Genomic DNA, 21,091 nt, shown 5'->3' on the forward strand with positions numbered 1-21,091 from the left:
TCTAACCCTTCTCCACCCCACCCCCAGTCCCTACACCCCTCCCAGCCCCGTTCCCACCCTACCCCCAACCCCCACACCTACCCCAACACTTTTCCAGCCCCCTTTCCCCCACATTTTTTATTTTTTATTTTAATTTTTTCTCTCAATTCGATTCTTTTTTAATTAAAATTTAAATTTGAAATCTTTTTATTTTTTTAGGGATTAAAATATAAATTTAAATTGAAAGTGAGTGATAGTGAATATTGGAAAAAATTAGTGAACTTCGCTTGAAAAAATTAAACTTTTTGTGAATTTGTTAAAAATATTCAAATATAAAAATCAAAAATTTATTATGTTTGTATATATGAATTTATAGTTAACAATTTAAATTAGTTGGAGAAGAATTTTAATTATTTTGAATGGATTTGATGTTTAATTTGTGAGCAAAAATAAAAACATGAATATTCAAATTTTTCTACAATTTATAAATTTTTCTTATTTAATTAAATTAATTTTAATATTTAATTTGTTATGTAACATTTTAAAAATGATTTGAAATTTAATGTAATACGTTTTTTTTTTAAATGATGTGGCAGATGACGTGACAGACATATCAGGCATGACAGACGTGGCAGCTGAGTGTGTTACACTCACCAAAAAAAAGTTTTAAAGTATTGTTTTTTAATGAATTTAGGAGTCTAGATGATAAACATAAGTAGAAGTGTACAACTTACAAAATCTGCATAGTACAAAAGTTGATTTTGCGCTTTCTAAATAAAAAATATCAAAAACCCAGGTAAATTGAAAACCCAAAGTTCGTAATGCCTCTTTCTTTCTCACAAATAACGTAAATTGAAAACCCAAATACCAATTTCTTTCTCACAAATACCAAATTCATTCTGACATTGACAATACTTAGGTTCCGATTCCTTCATTTTGTCATTAGAATACAAATTTTAAATCAAAAATTCATTCTCAGGTAATATGAATTGTAAATCAAAAACCCATTTCTCAAACAAATCAAGTACTAGAATTGGTACTTGCTCTAGCGTCGAGGGCAAATTGATTAGCTGTGACAGAGAAAAAGGATTTAGATAAATTGAATTTTGTGAGTGAATTTGTAGCTCCAATTGTTTGGGAATTTCGGGGGTGTAATGGAGTAGCTCCAAATCGCTGAGTAGTGGGTGTGGGTGTCCATCTCGATCTGAACTTGTAGCTCCAATTGCCCCGATCTGAAATCTTTCTCTAAAATCGGTGAGTGACTGAGAATGTAATATACTTAATTACTTATATATTTCGGAATTTATTATTGCTGTTTTTGGCGATACCACCATGTTATGTTGTTACTGCCTGTGGTTCATGTAGTGTTGCTGGTAAGTATGTTGTTGAAATGAAAGGGGGATCGAAGAACATAAGAAATTACAAAATACAGAAAGAATTCAATGGTTTTGGGGTGTAACAAAGGGTAAGGAGTAGTAAATTGTTGAGATTATGAAGATGGAAAATTTGATTCATTGCTGTGTAGTCTTCGGGCCCCCATGTGTTGTCACCATTGGATGATTCAATTTTGTTGACTATTATGGTGCGTTTTTTTCCTATCTGGCCTGCTCTAGGTGTACCTAAGTGGTCCTTGGGAAATAAGTTATACCGGGATGTTATTGTTGTTTTTGGCTATAGCACCATGTTATGGAAGTTACTGTCTTACTGGAGTGTGGTTTATGTAGTGTTGGTGTTAAGGATGTTGTTGTTAATTGTTAAGGATGTAAGTTGATTCCCAACTTACATCTTCAGGTAATCCCCTTAATATTTCTTATAGGACATAGAAGCAATCCCTTGTCTTATTGTAAACATAAGTGTTGGTGGAGCTTCACATGTTAACATTTTTATGCCGTGATTCATCCAAAAGGCTTGTAAAACCAAAGACTAGGCAAATAGCACCAAGGCGAATTTTAGTTATTGATTTCTGCTATTGTGTGATAAGGACTTCTGTAGAATTCCATTATTGTAAAGCTTAAAAAAACTTTGCTTTTAGTGGACGGAAAATACTGTCCGTCGAGAACTAATGAACAAGGTCCAAAGCTTACATTTTAAGGAGATTACATTTAAGAATGCCCGTCGAAAGATTTGGATAAACTAGTGCAGTGTCACAGTACTTGTTTTTGTCAAAAGTAATTCAAAGGAACTTCTTTTCTCTTCGATAAGTGATGTCCTAGGCTTATTTTGATATGTGGGTATATAGAAGTGCTGGTAGAGTTTCACAAGATAACCTTTTTATGCCTTGATTCATCCATAAGGCTCGTAAAACTAACAAATACGCAAAATAGCACCAAGGCAGATTTTGTAAAAAATAAGTTTCAATTTGTGTAATGATCATCTTCAAGCCCTCTGAGATCTATATCTTATTCCATAAGTGCCAGGAGGGACAATTTTAAAACAAATGAAGTTTTAGACACATTTCATTTTCCATGGAGAAGGGGAGCATCAGTTATTTGCCTGAGAAGGCATATGCCTTGTTTTCTGTTCTTATGACTGGCGTCATGTTCTGTAGAGCTGAACGGTTGGAGTTCATTCCTTTATTTAAGTCCCGTATTCCTATTAGGCTCCTGTAATATACTTTTAGTTTAATATCTGAAAAATGCACAGAATGGATCCGCTCAAATTATGAACTCTTCTCTTTTATGTTGCCTTTCAGTTCCTCCTCTTGGATGAAGTAGATAGAGTTCTAGATGTAGGGTTTGAAGAGTAGTTAAAAGAAATCGTTCAGTGCTTGCTGAAGAATCGACAAACTCTTTTATTTTCTGCCACAATGACTGGCAACCTACAGACACTACTTGAGGTTTCTGCAAACAAGGCATATTTCTATGAGGCATATGAGGGATTCAAGACTGTAGAATCACTTAAGCAGCAGTACATTTTTATTCTGAAAAATATGAAGGATGTCTATTTGCAATAAATTTAATCCAAAATTGAAGCTATAGGCATTCGTTCTGCAATCATTTTTGTCTCCACTTGCAGGTAGAATCCTCTCTGAAACACATAGACTCATTTACTAATTAAATTTTAATCTATAGTTATACAATGGACTAAAGATTTGGGGGACGTAGAAAGTTTTTTCTATAAAGAATTCATAGTTCTATCTTAGGATATCTTTTCTTGAGGATCATTCAACTTTAAGCTGGAACCCGCCTGCAAAGCAACAATTAGGCAAAAGTAAAGCATTACCATTAGGGATACCGTGTCAATCCAAATAAATATTGAACAGTCATATGCTTTGTTCTACGGCCTTGCTTCGTCATTTTACTTGCTGAAGGAAATCAAGTTATAGAGTAACTGGTCTTGATCAATTTTCCCTTGAGTTATTTAGAATACAATCATACATCAACTGGTGGAACAAAATTTCAGCTGCTTGAAACATCAACATTTGTGACTCCTGATAACTTTTTTCATGGTTCCACATGAATCTTTTGGTCTTTGTATTTATTGTTGTTTTTTGACCTTTTGTTTCAAGAAGAAAGTTTATTCCTTATTGAGTTGTGCATGATCTTGTTTGTAGATCAATCTATATTTTTATAGCTTAAGCTAATCCACCTTTTCTCTTCTTTAGGATTGAAACTCTTGATAAATGTTTCAGCCATGACACAGTCGAAGAAATTATTGATGCTTTAGTGAGAAGTATTTACTTCCTCTGTGCGTGTATCCGTGTTTCCCTTATATTGAAAACGTCTTTGAAAGATACAAGCTACCACTGTTGGAAAATTCTGAAAAACCCCAAGGATCATTGTTCAGCATACTCTTTGCGTTCTCCCTGAGGTTCTAAAAGTACCTATAGGTCCTAGTGTTGTTGTCGCACTAAATTGTGTCCATATCGAATGCATGGAGATCCCTTTCCGTGAGGCACTTTTTTGACAATTGCGCAAGCCGAGTCATGGGGTCTCTTTTAAATACGATGTATTTTATCATGTTTTTAGAATACCGATAGTCATATATAATAGTAAACTTTGAAATATGCTATTCGCGTGAAAGTTTTTAATCATAAGTATGAATACATTTCTAAAGAGAAACTTAAATTTTGTTAGGAGAGCGAGGTAGCGAAGAAGCAAGATTCATGGTGTGTTGCAACATTGAGAAAACTACAAGAAACATCTCCACTGAGTTTGAAGGTTTCTCTGAGATCTGTAAGTTTTTTTCTTTTACCAGATAGAATATTCTCCAACTTCAACTCCAACTTATCACCATGATTAACTCGAGAAGAGTCAGGTTCCATACCACTCTCTAACTTCTCTAAAAGTCCACTCTCTAACTCTGTCCATTACATTCTTTTTAGCTTCAAACTTCTTTTAATTGGATTTGCTTTTGCTTCTGATTTATTTCTGCATTACCTGTTTATCAATGCATTTTACATTTTAGAATATTTCTGCACTGATGTGCCTCAGGCTACTCAAAGAGCTGTCAATGATGGGAAAACTCGATTAAAGGTATACTCTCCAATTCAAAAGTAATTCAGATATGGTTGACGTCAAACTAGATTGAGTTGGTAGAACTGTTTTATAAGATAATATTGATGGGTTAACATTTTAACTAAGACATTACCTTCTTTCAGAACCTATACAAGGAACTTAGGCATTTCCATCTATGTTAGCATAAATCCATGTTAGACTGATACCTTTATCTTGAATTGACAGATCGAAATCAGTAATCTCGAGCTGAATCCTGCAATGGTGAGAAAATATTTTCTAATCATATGTCCATAGTTTATTTAGGTTTGACAGTATCTTGAATCCACAGGATGTTTATCGAATAGGTACGCTAATGAAACTTATCCGTGTACTTGCTCTTTCATTTGCTGATGATGGAAAGCGTGTCAAGGTATGTGTTGTTAATGGTTGTTCTCTTCCTCTCTTAGTTAATTTATACATATTCATTTCTCCAGATATCATTCTTAGGTTTGTGTCCAAGGTTCTTTGGGGAAAGGTGCACTTGCAGGGATGCCTTTGCAGCTTGCAGAAAGTCAAAAGATATTAGAGTTCATGGATTGGGGTGATTATGACACGTTGGGCACCTTTGTCAATAGTGGTTCTATAGGTATGACGGAGATTAAAATTGCGTGTGATGACTTTTACTTCTTATTCAATATCGTGTGTTTAGAAGCATATTGTAATCGATAAATAATTCCCTTAAGACATGATATAAAATCTATCTATGCACACAAAATATTTCTTCTTTGTGAGACAGGGGCGGAGCCACAACAGAAGTTATAGGTTCAGTAGATTGACTTTGGCTTGAACCCTTTGATTATATTATGAAATTCAGTTCATATATATAAATAACATATCCAAGTACGCAAAAAATGTTGTCGTTCAGAACTCACAACTTAAAATCCTAGATCTGCCTCTATTATGAGGAAGTTATTTGAGAATGTTTCCCTTTTATTGCTTAATATAGAAACTTCATAGCTTTATAAATACTTCTGTAGTGTGATGACTATTTTTGTTTGTTATTCACATCTACACATGCTAAAACAAATGCTTAATGCAAACTTTTCTGAGATTAACTTTGCGATAAAACATGATATATCACACTTGGATTTGGTTCTTTCATGATTACTCATCAACTCCATGTTTAATACCAATTTTCTGTGTTTTTTCAGGTGGCAAGGAGGTTGCCGGACAAGACGACTTGTTCATTCTAGTGGCTTTCCAGAATGCTGTCGAAAATTGCATCATAGATGTCATTCACCGTGAATTATTTTCTGTAATTTTCTCATATTACTCTTATTCAGTTTATTATATTCCATTTCCCTGACTGAATAATGCTGGATTTGAAAGCGATGACTAATGCTGTTGTAAACCTACCCGTTATTCTTGTCAACCCCAAACTAAAGGTTAGGATCTTAGTTGCTCGCATATGTACATGACGCATTGTTACTCCCTTAGAGTACCTCAAATCACAGAGATCAACACTCATAGCCATGTCCATGTAACATAGATATCGTTCCACAGATTTATAAGCAAATATATATCAACAAGCGTAAACATATAAATATCAACACATCCACACAATTGTGCTAACCGATAGAGGCACAGCTCCTCACTGTTCATAGTTTAGACTCCACTTTTTGTTCCATGAATTTAGATTCAGAATTATACTGAAAATTCATAATCTTGTTTTGATTCATCTATGATTAAATGATTACAAATGGCATGACGTTGATATATCACATGCTAATGTGCAGGATTTACCTAGTTAAAGCGGTATCATGCAAGTAAGTAGTAACCATTGAGCCATACTGGTGAACATTGTAGGAGACTTTATCTTACTTTCTGATTTTGTTTCTTAATCTGCAAGACAATTGGTATAGAAAAGAGATTGAAATATGCCACATCGTTTGAGATATTATACCAGTTCCGGCTACACTACTATGCAGGAACGCAATATCCTATTATGGCCGAACTCAGGTTAGATTTGTTTCTATGCTATTCATTCATTTTGCCATAATATGATAAAGAAGAAGAAGGGAAACCTAAAATGGCATGAAAAATGGTCTCGTTCTTGGTTTAGGGAGAAATGCAAATTCACATTTCGGGGTCATGAAACAGGAATTCGAGATTTTTTGAGTTTTCGGTGTGCGTTAGTCCATATATTTTTTGGAATTTGTTCGACCCATTCAGTTCCAATACTCATTATTTTGTCATGATTGAAGACGTTTTTTTTCTGGCGTTTGAGGTCACGAAACAAGAATTCAGGATATTTAGAGTTTTCAGTGTGTGTTAGTCCATAGATTTTTGCATTTCAGAATATGACACTTGCATATGTTGTTCATTCTTCTAAGAGTCCTTCATTTGAAGACTTCCTCAATGGTTATCGATGACTAATAAGATGAGTTTGCAACAAATATAAAAGGCTGTTTACACTGGATCATTTTATATGTTTGTTGTTTAGTTAAGATTTTAGCAGGACTTGATTTTTCTGCAATTATTGTGACTTTGGTCAATGGTTTGATCCCAGATGCATGTGAACAAAACCTGTTATTTAAGCATGGAATGGTAAAGAGGGTGGGACCATTATCCGCGAGTTTCAAACACTACGTTAGTCCCAAGTGTTGGCCCCAGATGGATTTCATGGTCATAAAAAAAAATTAGGGAGTCAATTTTCATGCTGATTCGTGCAGCACCACACGTGCTTGAATATCTTTATGTTGAATCTTAATTTATTCCATCATTATTCATTACAGCCCAGTATTTACCCCAGAATGCTGGTGACATTGCTCAGAAGTATATAAGAGATCCCAGGTTGCTGTCCTTTATTGATGTAGAGGTGAGGCGAATCATATGTATAACTTGTTATCAGTTTTGATAAATTTTTTTACCTTTCGAAGAATTCAACTCTGTTTCTCCTTTGCAGTGCTTTATTGTGAGTACAATTAATGCATTACAATCACCAATATCAATGCAAGCATGGTAATTCTGCGTATTAACCTTAGTCCGTGTTTTGTTTCTTGATATCTAGTTCCCCTTCCTCATGAGTTTTCTTTCTTCAGGTTCTATATGAGACATTTTTGTGGAATCAACTAACCTATTGGTGGAGTTGGCGAGATGGCCAAATACTTGGGTGATCACGTAAGTAAGATACTTTATAGGGCAAATGGCACAAGTATCATTTTGGACAATGGCAAAGCTATGAGTCTTCTGTCGTAGGACGAGTTTGAAACTTTTGTTGAGAGTGATTATTCCGATTATGAGATGCAAAAGTTGTAGTTTGGAGACTTCTTTGGAATGTTTTAGCTGACACTATCGAGGCATACTAGGACTCGTGTTTCACACATTAATAACTCTGGTCATATCTTCTTTCTATTGTTTGGCCATCAAAAACACTTGTGCTATAGATGTGATATTAATTCAATATATATATGTATATATATACATATATTGTGTTGTAATTTATTATGTTGTACATATATACATATCTGATATTAATTCAATATACATATACATATATATACATATATTGTGTTGTAATTTATTATGCATGTAAATAAAATTTTACATTAATACGAGTGATGCTATAGTTGTAATAGATACTCAAAAAGCGTTGCAACTGAATAACAAAAGCGTCGCAATAGATGCTATTGCGACGGTTTAATGTCGTTGCAATAGAATCTATTGCAACGGTTAGTAACCATTGTAATAGATGAAAATAGGCGTCCCAATAAGTAATGAAATAGTTGTAATAGGTACTCAACAGGCGTTGCAATAGAATAACAAACGCGTCACAATAGATGTTATTGCAACGGTTTAATGTCACTACAATAGAATCTATTGCAACGGTTAGGAACCGTTATAATAGATGAAATTAGGCATCCAGTTAAAAAATAACCGTCGCATAAACCGTTGCCATAGACCTATTGCAACGCCTACATATAGGATGCTTGCTAAACCGTTGTGGTAGAGCTATGGTAACGATTTTGTTATCTATTACAATGGTTTTACAATCATCACCATAGGGGGAATTTTCAGTAGTGTGTCAAACATTAGCTTTAAGCATGACATTATATTCTTCAGCACATTAAACATTAAATATGTTAATGCATTTAGGCATGTTAATACATTCTCAGCATGTTAACATTAAATTCTTTCACGTTAATGTATGTTCCAGCATGTTAAACATTAGGTTTAAGCAATTTTCAGCATGTTAAATACTAGATTTAGAACGACATCGCATGTTTTAGCATGTTAACACAAATTTCAGAATGTTGATATTTTTAGAGCATGTTACCATTAAATTCCCGCACATTAATATATTTTTCAGCATATTAAATGTTAGAGTTAAGCATTATTTGTTAAACACGGGACTCTAGCTTGCTATCATAAAAATTTCGGCATGTTAATATGTTTTCCACTATGTTTTAGCGTGTTAACACAAATTTTTAGCATGTTGATATTCTTAGAGCATGTTACCATTAAATTCCTGCACATTAATATATTTTTTGGCATACTAAATGTTAGAGTTAAGCATTCTTTGTTAAAAACTAGACTTCAGCCTGCTATCATAAAAATTTTGGCATATTAATATGTTTTCCGTATGTTAATTCACTTTCCAGCCTTAAAAAATGAGTTTTCAGTATGTTAATTCACCTTCCAGCATTAAAAACGCTTTCAGCATGTCAATAGACTCCCCCGCATAAAAATGAATGTCAGTAATAATATCCAATATTTAATTTTTTAATTTTCAACATTGTCATTGGTCTGCCACATGTCTTGCACAAATAACATCAATAACCATAACTACGCATTTACTCTGCTTTGACATGTCCTTTTATTCTTAACAAATTTACAACATTGTTTTAAAATAATTTACACCTATCTTTTGCCGACTAGTGATTATGTGACACCTAGATACTATGTTTATAGGCTTAAACTATCTTTTACACAATAAATTAATATTCTTATTCTGTCACGTTTGATTTGACATGCCTTTTATTTTCAACAAATTTTTACCACATTTTAAAAAATGTTTTGACAATCACTTTTCAATAAATAATTGTGTGACCCTTAGATATCATGCCTATAGATTAATGACGCAAAAATAAATAATTTCTTGTCTTGCATGCTAATAACATTAATCAACTTTAATTAACCAAGAGGCTCATTTGAGACTATTACGTTCTACTTGTTGCCCAACATGTTTTACGCGTCTTGAGTTTTAGGAAACTACAACTTTATTTTGTCTAGACCACAAATTCAAAATAGCAAAGTCCAATACCTCTTTGACGATAGGTGAGAGATCGGTATTGCTAGAGACACTAGTTTTATCCTTTTCTATTATGCCTTTAGGTTAACAACCAGCCTAGGTGTGGTGGGACGGACAGTCATTCAGAAGTGATGATTTCCAGAGACATTACACGATATTTGACATGTACTTGTTTAAGTATTCAGCAAGTGGGGCGGATAAGGATTAAACAAGTTGGGGTTTTGATCCGAATGAAACCAAAACTTTCCTTCATTTTTTTTTTTAAATTTATTTTTAAATTTATTTTACATGTTTATTTCTTTGGTGTAGTTAATTTATTATATAAGCAGTCCCCTTTGTTATAATTTGTATCACTTCTCTCTCCTCGCTTGTCTTATTTACATGTTTTACTAACTTTTATCACTTAGATAATTAATAAGTAGAAATGATAAAATAACATGCATTTGTTTATTAATTAATTTAGCACTTAGTTGACATTTAAGTTTAAAAAATAGTAAACCTTTATTTGATAACATAGAATCCCCACATAAAATACAAATTTGGTCGGGAACCACCCTTGTAGACCTCGAAAGGTGCCTAACACCTTCCTTTTGAGGTAAATTTGAACCCTTGCCCTGTGAACTAAGATAAAATAACAAAATAGCTTCGTAATCAATCTAGACCGGTGCCCTAATTAATTTTTTAGGTAGAGACTTTTCACACCCTTTTCTATAAACAATCCCAAAAAAGAGTTGACACGTCGAATTCCACTTTTCGCAAGAAAAATGGGCGCGACACCACTACAACAACTAAATTCAACCTTTAACTAGGGATTCATTAGCGTACAATGCACCCATCCACTTATATACCAGCATGACATTTAAGCCTATCATTTTAACCACATACGAACTCCTAGGCTCACCCCCATAAAATCATCTTTCTCATATTATCTAAACCTCTATCAATAAAAACTTTCTTGCATTATTCTTAAAAAGACACATGTGGAATTCTCAACTAACCATGACATATACCAAAAGCTTTACCTCAATCCCCCTTCACAATTACAACTTTAGATAAAACAACCATACTCAAAAGATAGAGGCTATAAAGAGTTGGCCAAGACCTATTTCTCCTTCTGATATCCAAAGTTTCTTGGGTCTAGCTGGTTATTATCGTCATTTTATTGAAGGGTTTTCATCTATTGAGTATCCTATGAACCGTTTGACCCAAAATAAAGTATAGTTCCTGTGGTTTGAATCTTACGAGAAGAGTTTTCAGGAGTTGAAGACTCGACTCACTTCAGCCTCTGTGTTGACTTTGCCTGACAGTGTTGATGGTTTTGTGGTGTATTGCGATGCTTCCAGAGTCGGTTTGGGTTGTGTATTGATGCAAAAGGGCAAGGTTATAGCTTATGCTTCCAGGTAGCTAAAGCCTCACCAGAAGAATTATCCTACCCATGACCTTGAATTAGCTGCCGTGGTTTTTGCTTTGAAAATCTGGAGACATTATTTGTATGGCGTCCATGTCGACGTCTTCACGGACCATAAGAGCTTTCAGTATGTATTCACCCAAAAGGAGTTGAATATTAGGCAGAGACGATAGTTAGAACTGTTGAAAGATTATGATATGAGCGTGCTATATCATCCGGGCAAGGCCAATGTAGTAGCAGATGCCCTTAGTCAGAAGTCCATGGGTAGCATAGCATATGTGGAGATTGGTAAGAATGAGTTGGCCCGTGAGGTACATCGTTTGGCTAAATTGGGGGTTAGGTTGTTTGGTGATGCTGAGGGTAGTATAGGAGTGAAAAGCGGTTCCGAATCTTCTTTAGTTTTGGAAGTAAAGGAGAAGCAAGACAGGAATCCTACCTTGGTCAAGTTAAAAGAGTCAGTTAAAGACCAAAAGGTGGAGGTTTTCTCCCAAGGGGGAGATGGCATTTTGAGACTCCATGAAAGATTATGTGTTTCTCATGTTGATAACTTGAAGCAGAGGATAATGGAGAAAGCGCATGGTAGACGATACTCCATCCATCCTGGTGCTACCAAGATGTACCATGATTTGTGGGAAATCTATTGGTGGAACGGTATGAAGAGGAACATAGCAGACTTTATGGCGAAATATTTCACGTGTCAACAGGTTAAAATAGAGCATCAAAGGCCTAGTGGTGTGATGCAAGAGTTTAGCATTCCTACTTGAAAGTGGGAAGAAGTGAATATGGACTTCATAGTTGGTTTGCCTCATTATCGTCGCCATCATGATTCGATTTGGGTTGTCGTAGATCGGCTGACAAAATTAGCTCATTTCTTGCCTGTGCATTCATCGTATACAGCTGAAGATTATGCTAGAATATATATTCGGGAACTCGTTAGACTTTATGGAATCCCTTTGGCTATTATTTCTGATAGAGGTACTCAGTTTATCTCTCAGTTTTGAAAATCTTTCCAGAAGGGTCTCGGTACCCAAATTCATTTAAGTTCTGCTTTCCATCCTCAAACAGATGGTCAGGCCGAGCGGACTATTTAGACTTTAGAAGATATGTTGAGGGCTTGTGTGCTTGATTTTAAAGGTAGTTGGGATGAGCACTTAGCATTAATCGAGTTTGCTTACAATAATGTTTTCATACTACTATTAGAATGGCCTCGTTTGAAGATTTTTATGGTAGAAGGTGTAGATCACTCATTAGTTGGTTTGAAGTTGGTGAGGCTGTCGCGACTGGACTTGATGCGGTGTTCGAGGCCATGGAGAAGGTTAAGTTAATTCAGGAAAGGTTGAAAACTGCCCAAAGTCGTCAAAAATCATACCTAGATGTAAAGAGGAAAGACTTTGAATTTGATGTTGGTGATTTAGTGTACTTGAAAGTTTCACCCATGAAATGGGTGAAGAGATTTGGGAAGAAAGGAAAACTAAGTCCCCGTTACATTGGTCCCTATAAGATTGTGGATCGCATTGGGAAGGTAGCGTATAAGGTTGAATTGCTCGCAGATTTATCTAATGTCCATCCGGTTTTCCATGTTTCTATGCTTAAAAAGTCTATTGGTTATTCTGTTGTGATTGATCTTTCCGAAAGCTCTGGTATTCAAGATAGTCTTTCATATGAAGAGATTCCGATTGAGGTTTTTGAATTTCAAGTTCGTAGGCTAAGAAACAAGGAAGTTCCTTTGGTTAAAGTGCTTTGGCGAAATCAATCCGTGGAGAGTGCTACTTGGGAAGCCGAAGAGGATACGCACGTCAAATATCCCCACCTCTTTTCTACGAATCCTGAGCATGTCAAAGGTATCGTTCTCTTTTGATTTAATCCTTATTGTGATGTTTATCTTGGCTTGTGTGTTTTCTACGATATCCAAAAAAATCTAGAATGGAGTATATGCTTGGGCAAGATGATTTTTCTCTATATACTCATTTTCATAGTATTCTTGACCTACCTATCAACATTCGAGGACAAATGTTTCCAAGGGTGAGATGATGTGATGCCCCAAAAAAATTTTCCATTAAGATCTCGGATGAAAATGTGTTGAATTCTATTCTTTATCGTGATTCATAATTTTTCTGTGTGGAGTTTTTGGATATGAAACCCTTCATCACGTAGAGAATCGAATAAGATTTCTAATGATATGTGGATCATCCAAAATGGACACTCGAGCGATGAGTTATGATCATTCCGATCTAACCGTGAATAGTGGTGAACAGTAAATGTGCATGAAAAAAAATACTGAAGCCAGGCGAATTTTAGGGTCAACTTCAAATGACCATAACTCCTTGTACATAATAATCTGGGTAAGCTACTATATATCAACAGAAAGATCAGAAAGTCCTCTTTCTAATGAAATTAGTTTGTTCCAATTTGGCCATTGGAGCAAAAGGTTATAGTCGATCTACTAAAGCCTATCAAAACAGTCCACCAAATGACAGATTTGACATTATTTGATTTTTAAGGGTATTTTGGTCATTCCCACTCCAATCCATCCGGATAAACCATGGATTTAAGTCCATTAAGAGCATTCAATAGATCATTTTTCTCCAAAATTTCCTAAGGCTCAAACCCCAACCCTACTACTACAAATTTCATCCTTCTATGTCTCTTGATTGAACCGTAGAAATTTCAAATTGATTTGGGATTTGAGTTGATCATGTTAAGGGCTTCGAGAAGTACCCTTTATTTTCGAATAAAGTTCCGAAGCCAGAAGTTCATATTCATCTTCCATTTTTAGGTATGTGGGGCTTTGAACAAGATTATCCTTTCAATCTTGTGCCTGGTATTTTTATTGAATTACATTGACATGAGATTTTACATGTTTTACCATGAATTGGAAATATGGTTTTATATCTTATATTATTGTCCATGAGCTATGGGATTATGTCATCCGATATGTGTATGATGTTGAGATGGAATTATGTCCAAAATGTATTTGATTATGAGAGTATGATGATTTAATTTGTTAAGCCTTGATTTATACTATCATTCCACTATTTCCTTATTATGAATTTATAATTGATATTAGAAATTCTATATCCCTACTATGGGTTGATGTCTCAAGTACCTTTAAATGAGAGTTGGATGGCAAATTGAGAAATGTTGATATTGAAGTTGCAATGAGTCTTAGTATTTTCCGGATGGTTTTGATGAGTTAAATTGTTGAAAATATTATATATTGAGTCTTCATATCCTTGTCCAAATGTCGAGTCGGTTATGGTTCACTACATTGATACCTTGTTGATGTTGAGGAAGATTAAAATCTTTTGAGCTAAAATATGCTGAGTTAGAAATCCACAAATTGATATGATTTGATAAATGAGAAAGAGATTTGATTTGGTCTTTATGATAGACCCTTGTGATGTTGTGGTGGATTTCCTAATGCATTCTGAGATTTTTGGGGAGTAGTACTTAGCACCGAGAGGGAAATTTGGTATTTCCCCAAACCTATATGTCACCGTACGGTTGTTTGATGATGATATTATTGGCCAGAGAGACTGATTATGATTTATTGCAGTTTTAAGGTCGTACTCCCTAGCAAAGAGTATGACGCTCCCACCAACAGGGGTTTCAAACGTTGGTATTCCACGTAATTCACGTGGGGTTGTCGGTTATAGGAAACTCCTTTGTCCATCAGAGTCATGTTTATTGAAATACCGAGTCACTTTGAGTTTTGATGTGGTAAGTCAAGTTGCCTATGATGATCTATAATTATTTATGAGGTTTTTCTCCTATATTTCCTATCTAAGATGTTATGAGTTGCATGATTCAATGCTACTCAAGCCAAGTGTGTCCTTATGGTCCGTATGTACGTTTTTACGAAATTTATGATATTATTTATATTTTGCATGCGCCCCCACATACTCAGTACGTATCTTGTGCTGACCCATATATTTCTCTATGGGCTACATTTTTACCATGATGTAGGTTCAGGTACTCAGCCGCAGCCGCGACAGTGATATCCGAGTGCCGTATCTATGTTCCTTCAGTGGTAAGTTCTCATGGTTCAAGGAATAAGTTACTAGTTTTGGTGCTGTTGTTTTGTGATCCCTTTGGTCTGTTGAGTCAGTTAGGGGTTTGTCCCAATGGCTCATTGATTTTGCTGTATAGAGGCTATGTCAGACTAGTGTATTGTTGGGTTGGTTTATGTATAGACATTCCATATCTGTACAGTCTGATGATATTCTGTGCCATGTGCGATGTGATTGATATGTAATTATATATATATCCTTAGCGTAGCGTGTATGTTGTTGTGTTGGAACCCAAGGGTAGTGTTTTGGCTTAAAGGGTTAGCTTGAGGCTACGTGTAGCCTTGGGCACCGTGTGGCATCTCGGGATGATATTGCGGGGCGTTATAGAATATCATATCAAAAAGTAGTACTTTGTCTATAATAGTTTGCTAGGTCGAGTTTTGTATTTATGTGTATAGTGATACCCCCATTGGGATGAATGTTGTGCTTGTAGATTTAATAAGAGGATATGTCTACAAGTATAGGATAGTGACCTTTGAGCTAAGGGGGAAATTTTAGCCTAAGGAAGATCTTGAATTTTCTCATAGTGTTGAGTTCTTGGGAAGAGCCATGATAAATCTATTGTTATTCTAACAAATTTCTCCTACTTTGGTTTAAGTGAACATTTACTATTGTGTTATGTACTCAAATTGTGCCTATGCCTAAGGTTTGAGTTCTCTATGTAATCTATGTCCATGTTTTGGCCCTCTATTTATGATCTAGGTGTTTGATATGTGAAACCCGTCTTGCCTATTAAATTATTTCTTACATTACAGGCCCCATCTTGAGTATTGCAACAAATATAAGTTATAATTAAATACTGTCACTCTCCTTTCCTGTTGCTTGTACTCTAGTCACTCAATTACCCTCTTTATATTAGGATGATAGTAGTTATGGAATTATGGTAATGTTTTAGACAAGAGAGTAGATGTTCTTTATTATGAAAAATTTTAGTTTGACTAGTCAAGCTAAGGTTATAGATGACGAGTAAGAGTGAGATGAACTTCCTTTATGTAAAATAGTTAGGAAGGAGATATGTGGTGAAAATATTTTTAATAGTGATCGAAGTTGTTGGTTTTGGGTGGGAAGATCCATAAAGTGGGTGCATCAAAGATAGGCTTGAATGTTGTGATTGATGGATACATAAAACATTGTGTTATATGACTAATACTTCTTGATTAAGACATTAAGTTATTTGATTATAGTGATAAGATAGAGTAGTATTCCTGGAGAAATTTAGGGTATAGGGACTCATAGCTTAAGCTAGAACTTTTTTACTCTAAGTCTAGATTTAACATGGATGAAATATGTAGTTAAACTCAGGCTCTAGTAGTTATCTGTTTTACGGGAAAATTATAAGATTTAAATGGTGAATTATGGTATTCATAGTTGAATTCATAATTGAGAAGTATTGCTATATTTAAGGGCTATTAGACGTATCATTGGAAGTGCGGAATGCTTCTACTCTTATCTCCCGTGAATATCTTACATCATGTATTCTATCAATCTTAATCAGGCTAATGATTTTCGAATAGTTAATAACTTACCTTGAAATGATCATGTTCCATAAAATCATGTCCTATATCATGTTTATGTTATATTTGGTATCTCATGCTTCTTGTTTACACAATTAACTTGGTGTTGTGATGGAACTATTTGTTATGCTTATGTATGTTTTGTTGAGGGGTTATTCCTAATGTAAAGTTATATCCATTCTTCTATACTTCTAGAGCTTCAATAAGTTCCTACCCATCATTTGAGGATGAATGATCTCAAGGGCGAGATAATGTAATACCCCACACTTTCGGGCTAGAATTTGAACTGTCCTTCCTATATGTTTAGAGTCAAACACACTGATTTCTAGTTAAATATAACTGTGATGATCAATTATTTAGTATGGTAACATCTTTGGAGGTGAATTGAAGTCATAAAAATCTCCTAACTTAAAGTTGAGTTGAGAACTTTCCTACCTATTGAGTTTTTGTATACGTTCTTACTTGGGTCAATTTTAAACAGACTTTAATCGTAGAATATAATGAGTTGGTGACCAACTTATATAAAATTAAAGCCCTTTAGGTCTTATTTCCAATGGAAATGACCATTAATCCATGCTCAAAGTAAAAAGTTATGGGTATTTTAGTGAGATATTATCCAGGTGCACACGATTGGTGATGGAAATCCCATTTCCCAGTAAAAAAGTTTCATTTGTTTTATTAAATTAGGTGTAAAATGGTCCTTTCACCTTATTTAACACATCCAATTAGTGTTTAATCCCCAAAATTGTCCTAAACTGTGATAATTATTTTCAATTGTCTAATTTCTCTTTTCTCCCCAAAACCCCAATCTCCAATCCTAAAGTTTCAAGAAGGATTAACTATTAAGCTTCCTCCTCAACGTTTTCTCATCAATTTGTCATCAAGAGTATGGGAAATGAATCCAAGTCTTCATATTGATTTAAAGCTAGAGTTCAAGCTTCGAAGTTAAGGATTCAATCTTTTCCCAAATTCCTTCTGTCAAAAAGGCATATTGGACACTCCATATTTTACTTATTATATTATTGCATCAAATTGCTTGGTACTTGTGAAACAACTCAAGAATAACCCGTAGTCATCACACAGTGCTTGCGACCTCGAAGGACCACAAGCTAACCCATAAATGATATTTGTTATGGAATTGAACAATATACTTGAATAAATGCGGAATAATGGGATGAAATGCCATAAGGTTCAAAACATCTAAAATACTGATAAGATATTACATCTGCAGAACTGAATACTATCTGAAAATCTAGTCTGAAAAGCCTCTAACTGAATCTGTCTAAAAGTGGAGTTAATGGGATAATCCCCCAACTAACTCCATCTACCAAAATACTGCTAAGCTGAAGTACTAAAATAAAAGCATATCCTCAATATATGAGGACTCACTGCTTAATCTACTACTGCTAACTGAATTTGGCTAAGCGCGGTTAGGAACTTGAGCGTTCAAACCTATAATATGAAACGTCATAGCACAAGAAATGGGTATACGGTCAGTGCGTGGGAATGTGCTGGTATGCTAAATAAGGTAAGGCTGAATGCATGGGTTCATATGTATGAACAATAACTAACTGAATGATATGCAAAAGCTGGATTAGCATACATGAAGGATCTGTAACTACTGAACATACTGTGCCTACTATAACTGAGTATACTAGAACTGAATATGATAACTAATAACTGAATATACTGATAATCTGGGATCACTAATAATCTGAATTACTGTTAACTGAGTGACTGTATCTGACATTCCTAATTCTGTAGAACTATACTAAGTTCTATTCTGAAGACTGAGACCGAAAATGAAACTATGAGAAGTAATCATCTAACTGAATTGCCCCAAATAAGATAAGATAACTTAGCTGGGGTCCAATCTATAACCCCAATTGGAAGGGTGTCAGTACCGTACCATGGGTAAAGACAAGCTGAAGAGTAACCCCTTACTGGCAGGTTCCCTAAACGAGAATGGTGGTACCCTTTACTGGGAAGTAGAGTACCCCATTAACCCTCAACTGGCAGGTTTGATGTCTCAACCTACGCTGGCTACATAGTTTTGGAATGCAATGATTGCTTCTAAGGATCACACCCTCTGTTGGCAGGTGAGCCCTCATCCTTGGGTTCACTCGATGCTGAATCCTACTCGCAACTGAAAAATACTGAACTATTATACTGGACTGAACTGGACTGAATTCACTGAGATTACTGAGTTTTCCTAAGTTATATAATAGACTAAATTCTACTAAGTTATGTACGGACTTAAAGTACTACTGATAGTGACATGATTGATAATATTCTGTAACTGACATGGCTATAAATAAATAGCTAAGTTGTTAGGTATTAAATACCCTCAGGACTCGATAGCATGAAAAGTAAGAAAAGCATAATCTTGAATAACATAAATATATTCACTTGGTCATAATTCATTCATAGAGACATTTCATCAAACACTTGTAATACATTACCGTGTAAATGAATGGGGAATAACTGTTAGCATGCTATATGCATTATTTCATTCTTATAGACAATTTATCAAACACATGAGAAGCATATTTAATTTATTAAATCATAAACACTTAGGGTTAACATGGTTACAACAATCAACTTGCAAATTGAAGGGTTTATCATGAATATCATGCAATTCATCACATGCTAGAATCAATTCTTGGAACTTGTGATCTAAATCATGGATTAAAACTCAACAACATCATGAACATGAATTCAATTTAGTTCAAACATAGAAATCATAAATCATAAATCTTGTATATTGAACAAGGATTCTTGGGCTCCTTGGAAGGTAAGGATCCATGAATGAATATCTAACATACCTTAATTTGATGAGTTCTTGGAGAAATTCTTGGGATTGACCTTGATTCTTAAGAGCTAGGGTTTGTTTTCTTGAGAGAGAATTATCTTTTGATTTTGGGAAAAAGTAAATAATGAAGGGTTTTACACATTTTTAGAGATTAAATCTCACATCTGGGCGGAGTAAAATTATGCGAAAAGACTATTTTAACCCTGGGCACAACTTTAATTTTTCGAGAAATTTTCTCGATCTGGACCCCTGGCTCGACGCGCCACTATTGCACCAAGCCACTGGAAAATGACGAATGGGAAATTGCATGGTGGCGCGATGCGGTAGTATGCGTTGCCACTTTGGTTGCATACTGGAAGTGCACCACGACGCGGTGGGATTACGTTGGCACACTGGAAATTGACAATTGTGCCTGGGTCTATGGCGTGACGCACCAATATCATGGAGCAACACTGGAAATTGACAATTGCTATTTTGACACACTCCATGACGCGCTACTGGCCTGAATGATGATGTTTAATGACTGAAACTTAAAATCGCAATAACTTCTTACCCAGTTGTCGAATTTAGGCGAATTTTATATCATCGAAAAGCTAATTGAATTTCCTACATAATGGAAGGATAAAATATGAAAATTACTGAGTATTTATAAAATTTTATCTAGGATAACCTATGTACTGAGGGTTAATCTAGGCAAGAGAAATATGGGGTATTACAATATCTCCCCCTAGGGAACATTCATCCAAAAATATGGCTAGTTAAGATGAGAGAGTAAGGATAGACTAAGTTTATATAGTAAACTAGACATGAACAACTAAAGCATGATTACGTGACTGGTCTGATAGATTGAACTTACATCCTGAACATGCATGTCTGATGCATGAGTACATGTCTGAATAGATTAATGAATACGTGACTGAATATACATGACGGGAGCATGAGTACATGACAATTGTGAATCATGATCCATGAACTAAACTGATTCCTTTGATACGTGTCATGACAGGTGAAATGGTCATACAACTGAACTTAGGACTTAAGGGTTAATTATAAGGACCCATACTTCAACTGGATTTGCTATGTAAAGAGAAAATTAAAGGTTTAGATCATGGTAGATCAAGGATTATAATGCATATGCCCCTTGGGATGCTATGTCCCTCGAGAATGCTTACTTTTCTAAGATACTAAGAAAAATCATGAGACGATTCACGGGGAACCTATGAACTGAATAATGACTAAATATCTGACATATTAAACTAAGGCATAAATATGTAAATAGGAGATTTGTAACATACCAGTGACCACATCAAGAGAACTTTCCTGATCTTGTCTAGACTAAAGTGCGTAAAACCTATTTAGGAGTAACCCACTGGTGGCACTGGAAGCGGCACCTTATTGATTCAAGTGACCTGACTAAGCTGAAGGAGACAATACTGTCACTGAGGACCTAACTGAGGACAATATCTTACTCTGTGGCCTAGTTTACCACATCCAAAACAAATATCACTGCCAGATCTGCACACACCCTTATGATTCTTACCACACTCTTGCAAAACAGATA

At 35.1% G+C, this 21,091-nt stretch overlaps 2 protein-coding genes across 5 annotated transcripts; both read left to right on the forward strand.

Moving 5' to 3' along the window:
• Positions 1 to 768: 768 nt before the first annotated feature.
• LOC107848166 (adenylate kinase 5, chloroplastic-like) lies at positions 769 to 6,241 on the forward strand. 4 transcript variants are annotated; one of them, XM_047398733.1, is made up of 7 exons: positions 769 to 1,233; positions 4,056 to 4,154; positions 4,387 to 4,454; positions 4,662 to 4,697; positions 4,765 to 4,845; positions 4,923 to 5,061; positions 5,627 to 6,241. In XM_047398733.1, exons 4-7 carry the CDS (start codon positions 4,695 to 4,697, stop codon positions 5,779 to 5,781), a joined length of 378 nt encoding a protein of 125 aa, XP_047254689.1. In that variant the 5' UTR covers positions 769 to 1,233; positions 4,056 to 4,154; positions 4,387 to 4,454; positions 4,662 to 4,694; the 3' UTR covers positions 5,782 to 6,241. The 4 variants fall into 4 exon arrangements, with proteins under 4 accessions (XP_047254689.1, XP_047254688.1, XP_047254687.1 ...); XM_047398732.1 differs by having other exon boundaries at positions 4,413 to 4,454; XM_047398731.1 differs by having other exon boundaries at positions 4,056 to 4,454.
• On the forward strand, positions 6,226 to 7,957 carry LOC107848165 (prolycopene isomerase, chloroplastic). Its single transcript, XM_016692866.2, has 4 exons — positions 6,226 to 6,434; positions 7,211 to 7,293; positions 7,381 to 7,436; positions 7,517 to 7,957. The coding sequence occupies exons 1-4, from the start codon at positions 6,353 to 6,355 to the stop codon at positions 7,548 to 7,550; spliced, it is 255 nt and encodes an 84-aa protein (XP_016548352.1). The 5' UTR covers positions 6,226 to 6,352; the 3' UTR covers positions 7,551 to 7,957.
• Positions 7,958 to 21,091: the final 13,134 nt, after the last annotated feature.

The sequence above is a fragment of the Capsicum annuum genome, chromosome 11, assembly GCF_002878395.1.
Source record: "Capsicum annuum cultivar UCD-10X-F1 chromosome 11, UCD10Xv1.1, whole genome shotgun sequence".
Taxonomy (NCBI): Eukaryota; Viridiplantae; Streptophyta; class Magnoliopsida; order Solanales; family Solanaceae; genus Capsicum; species Capsicum annuum.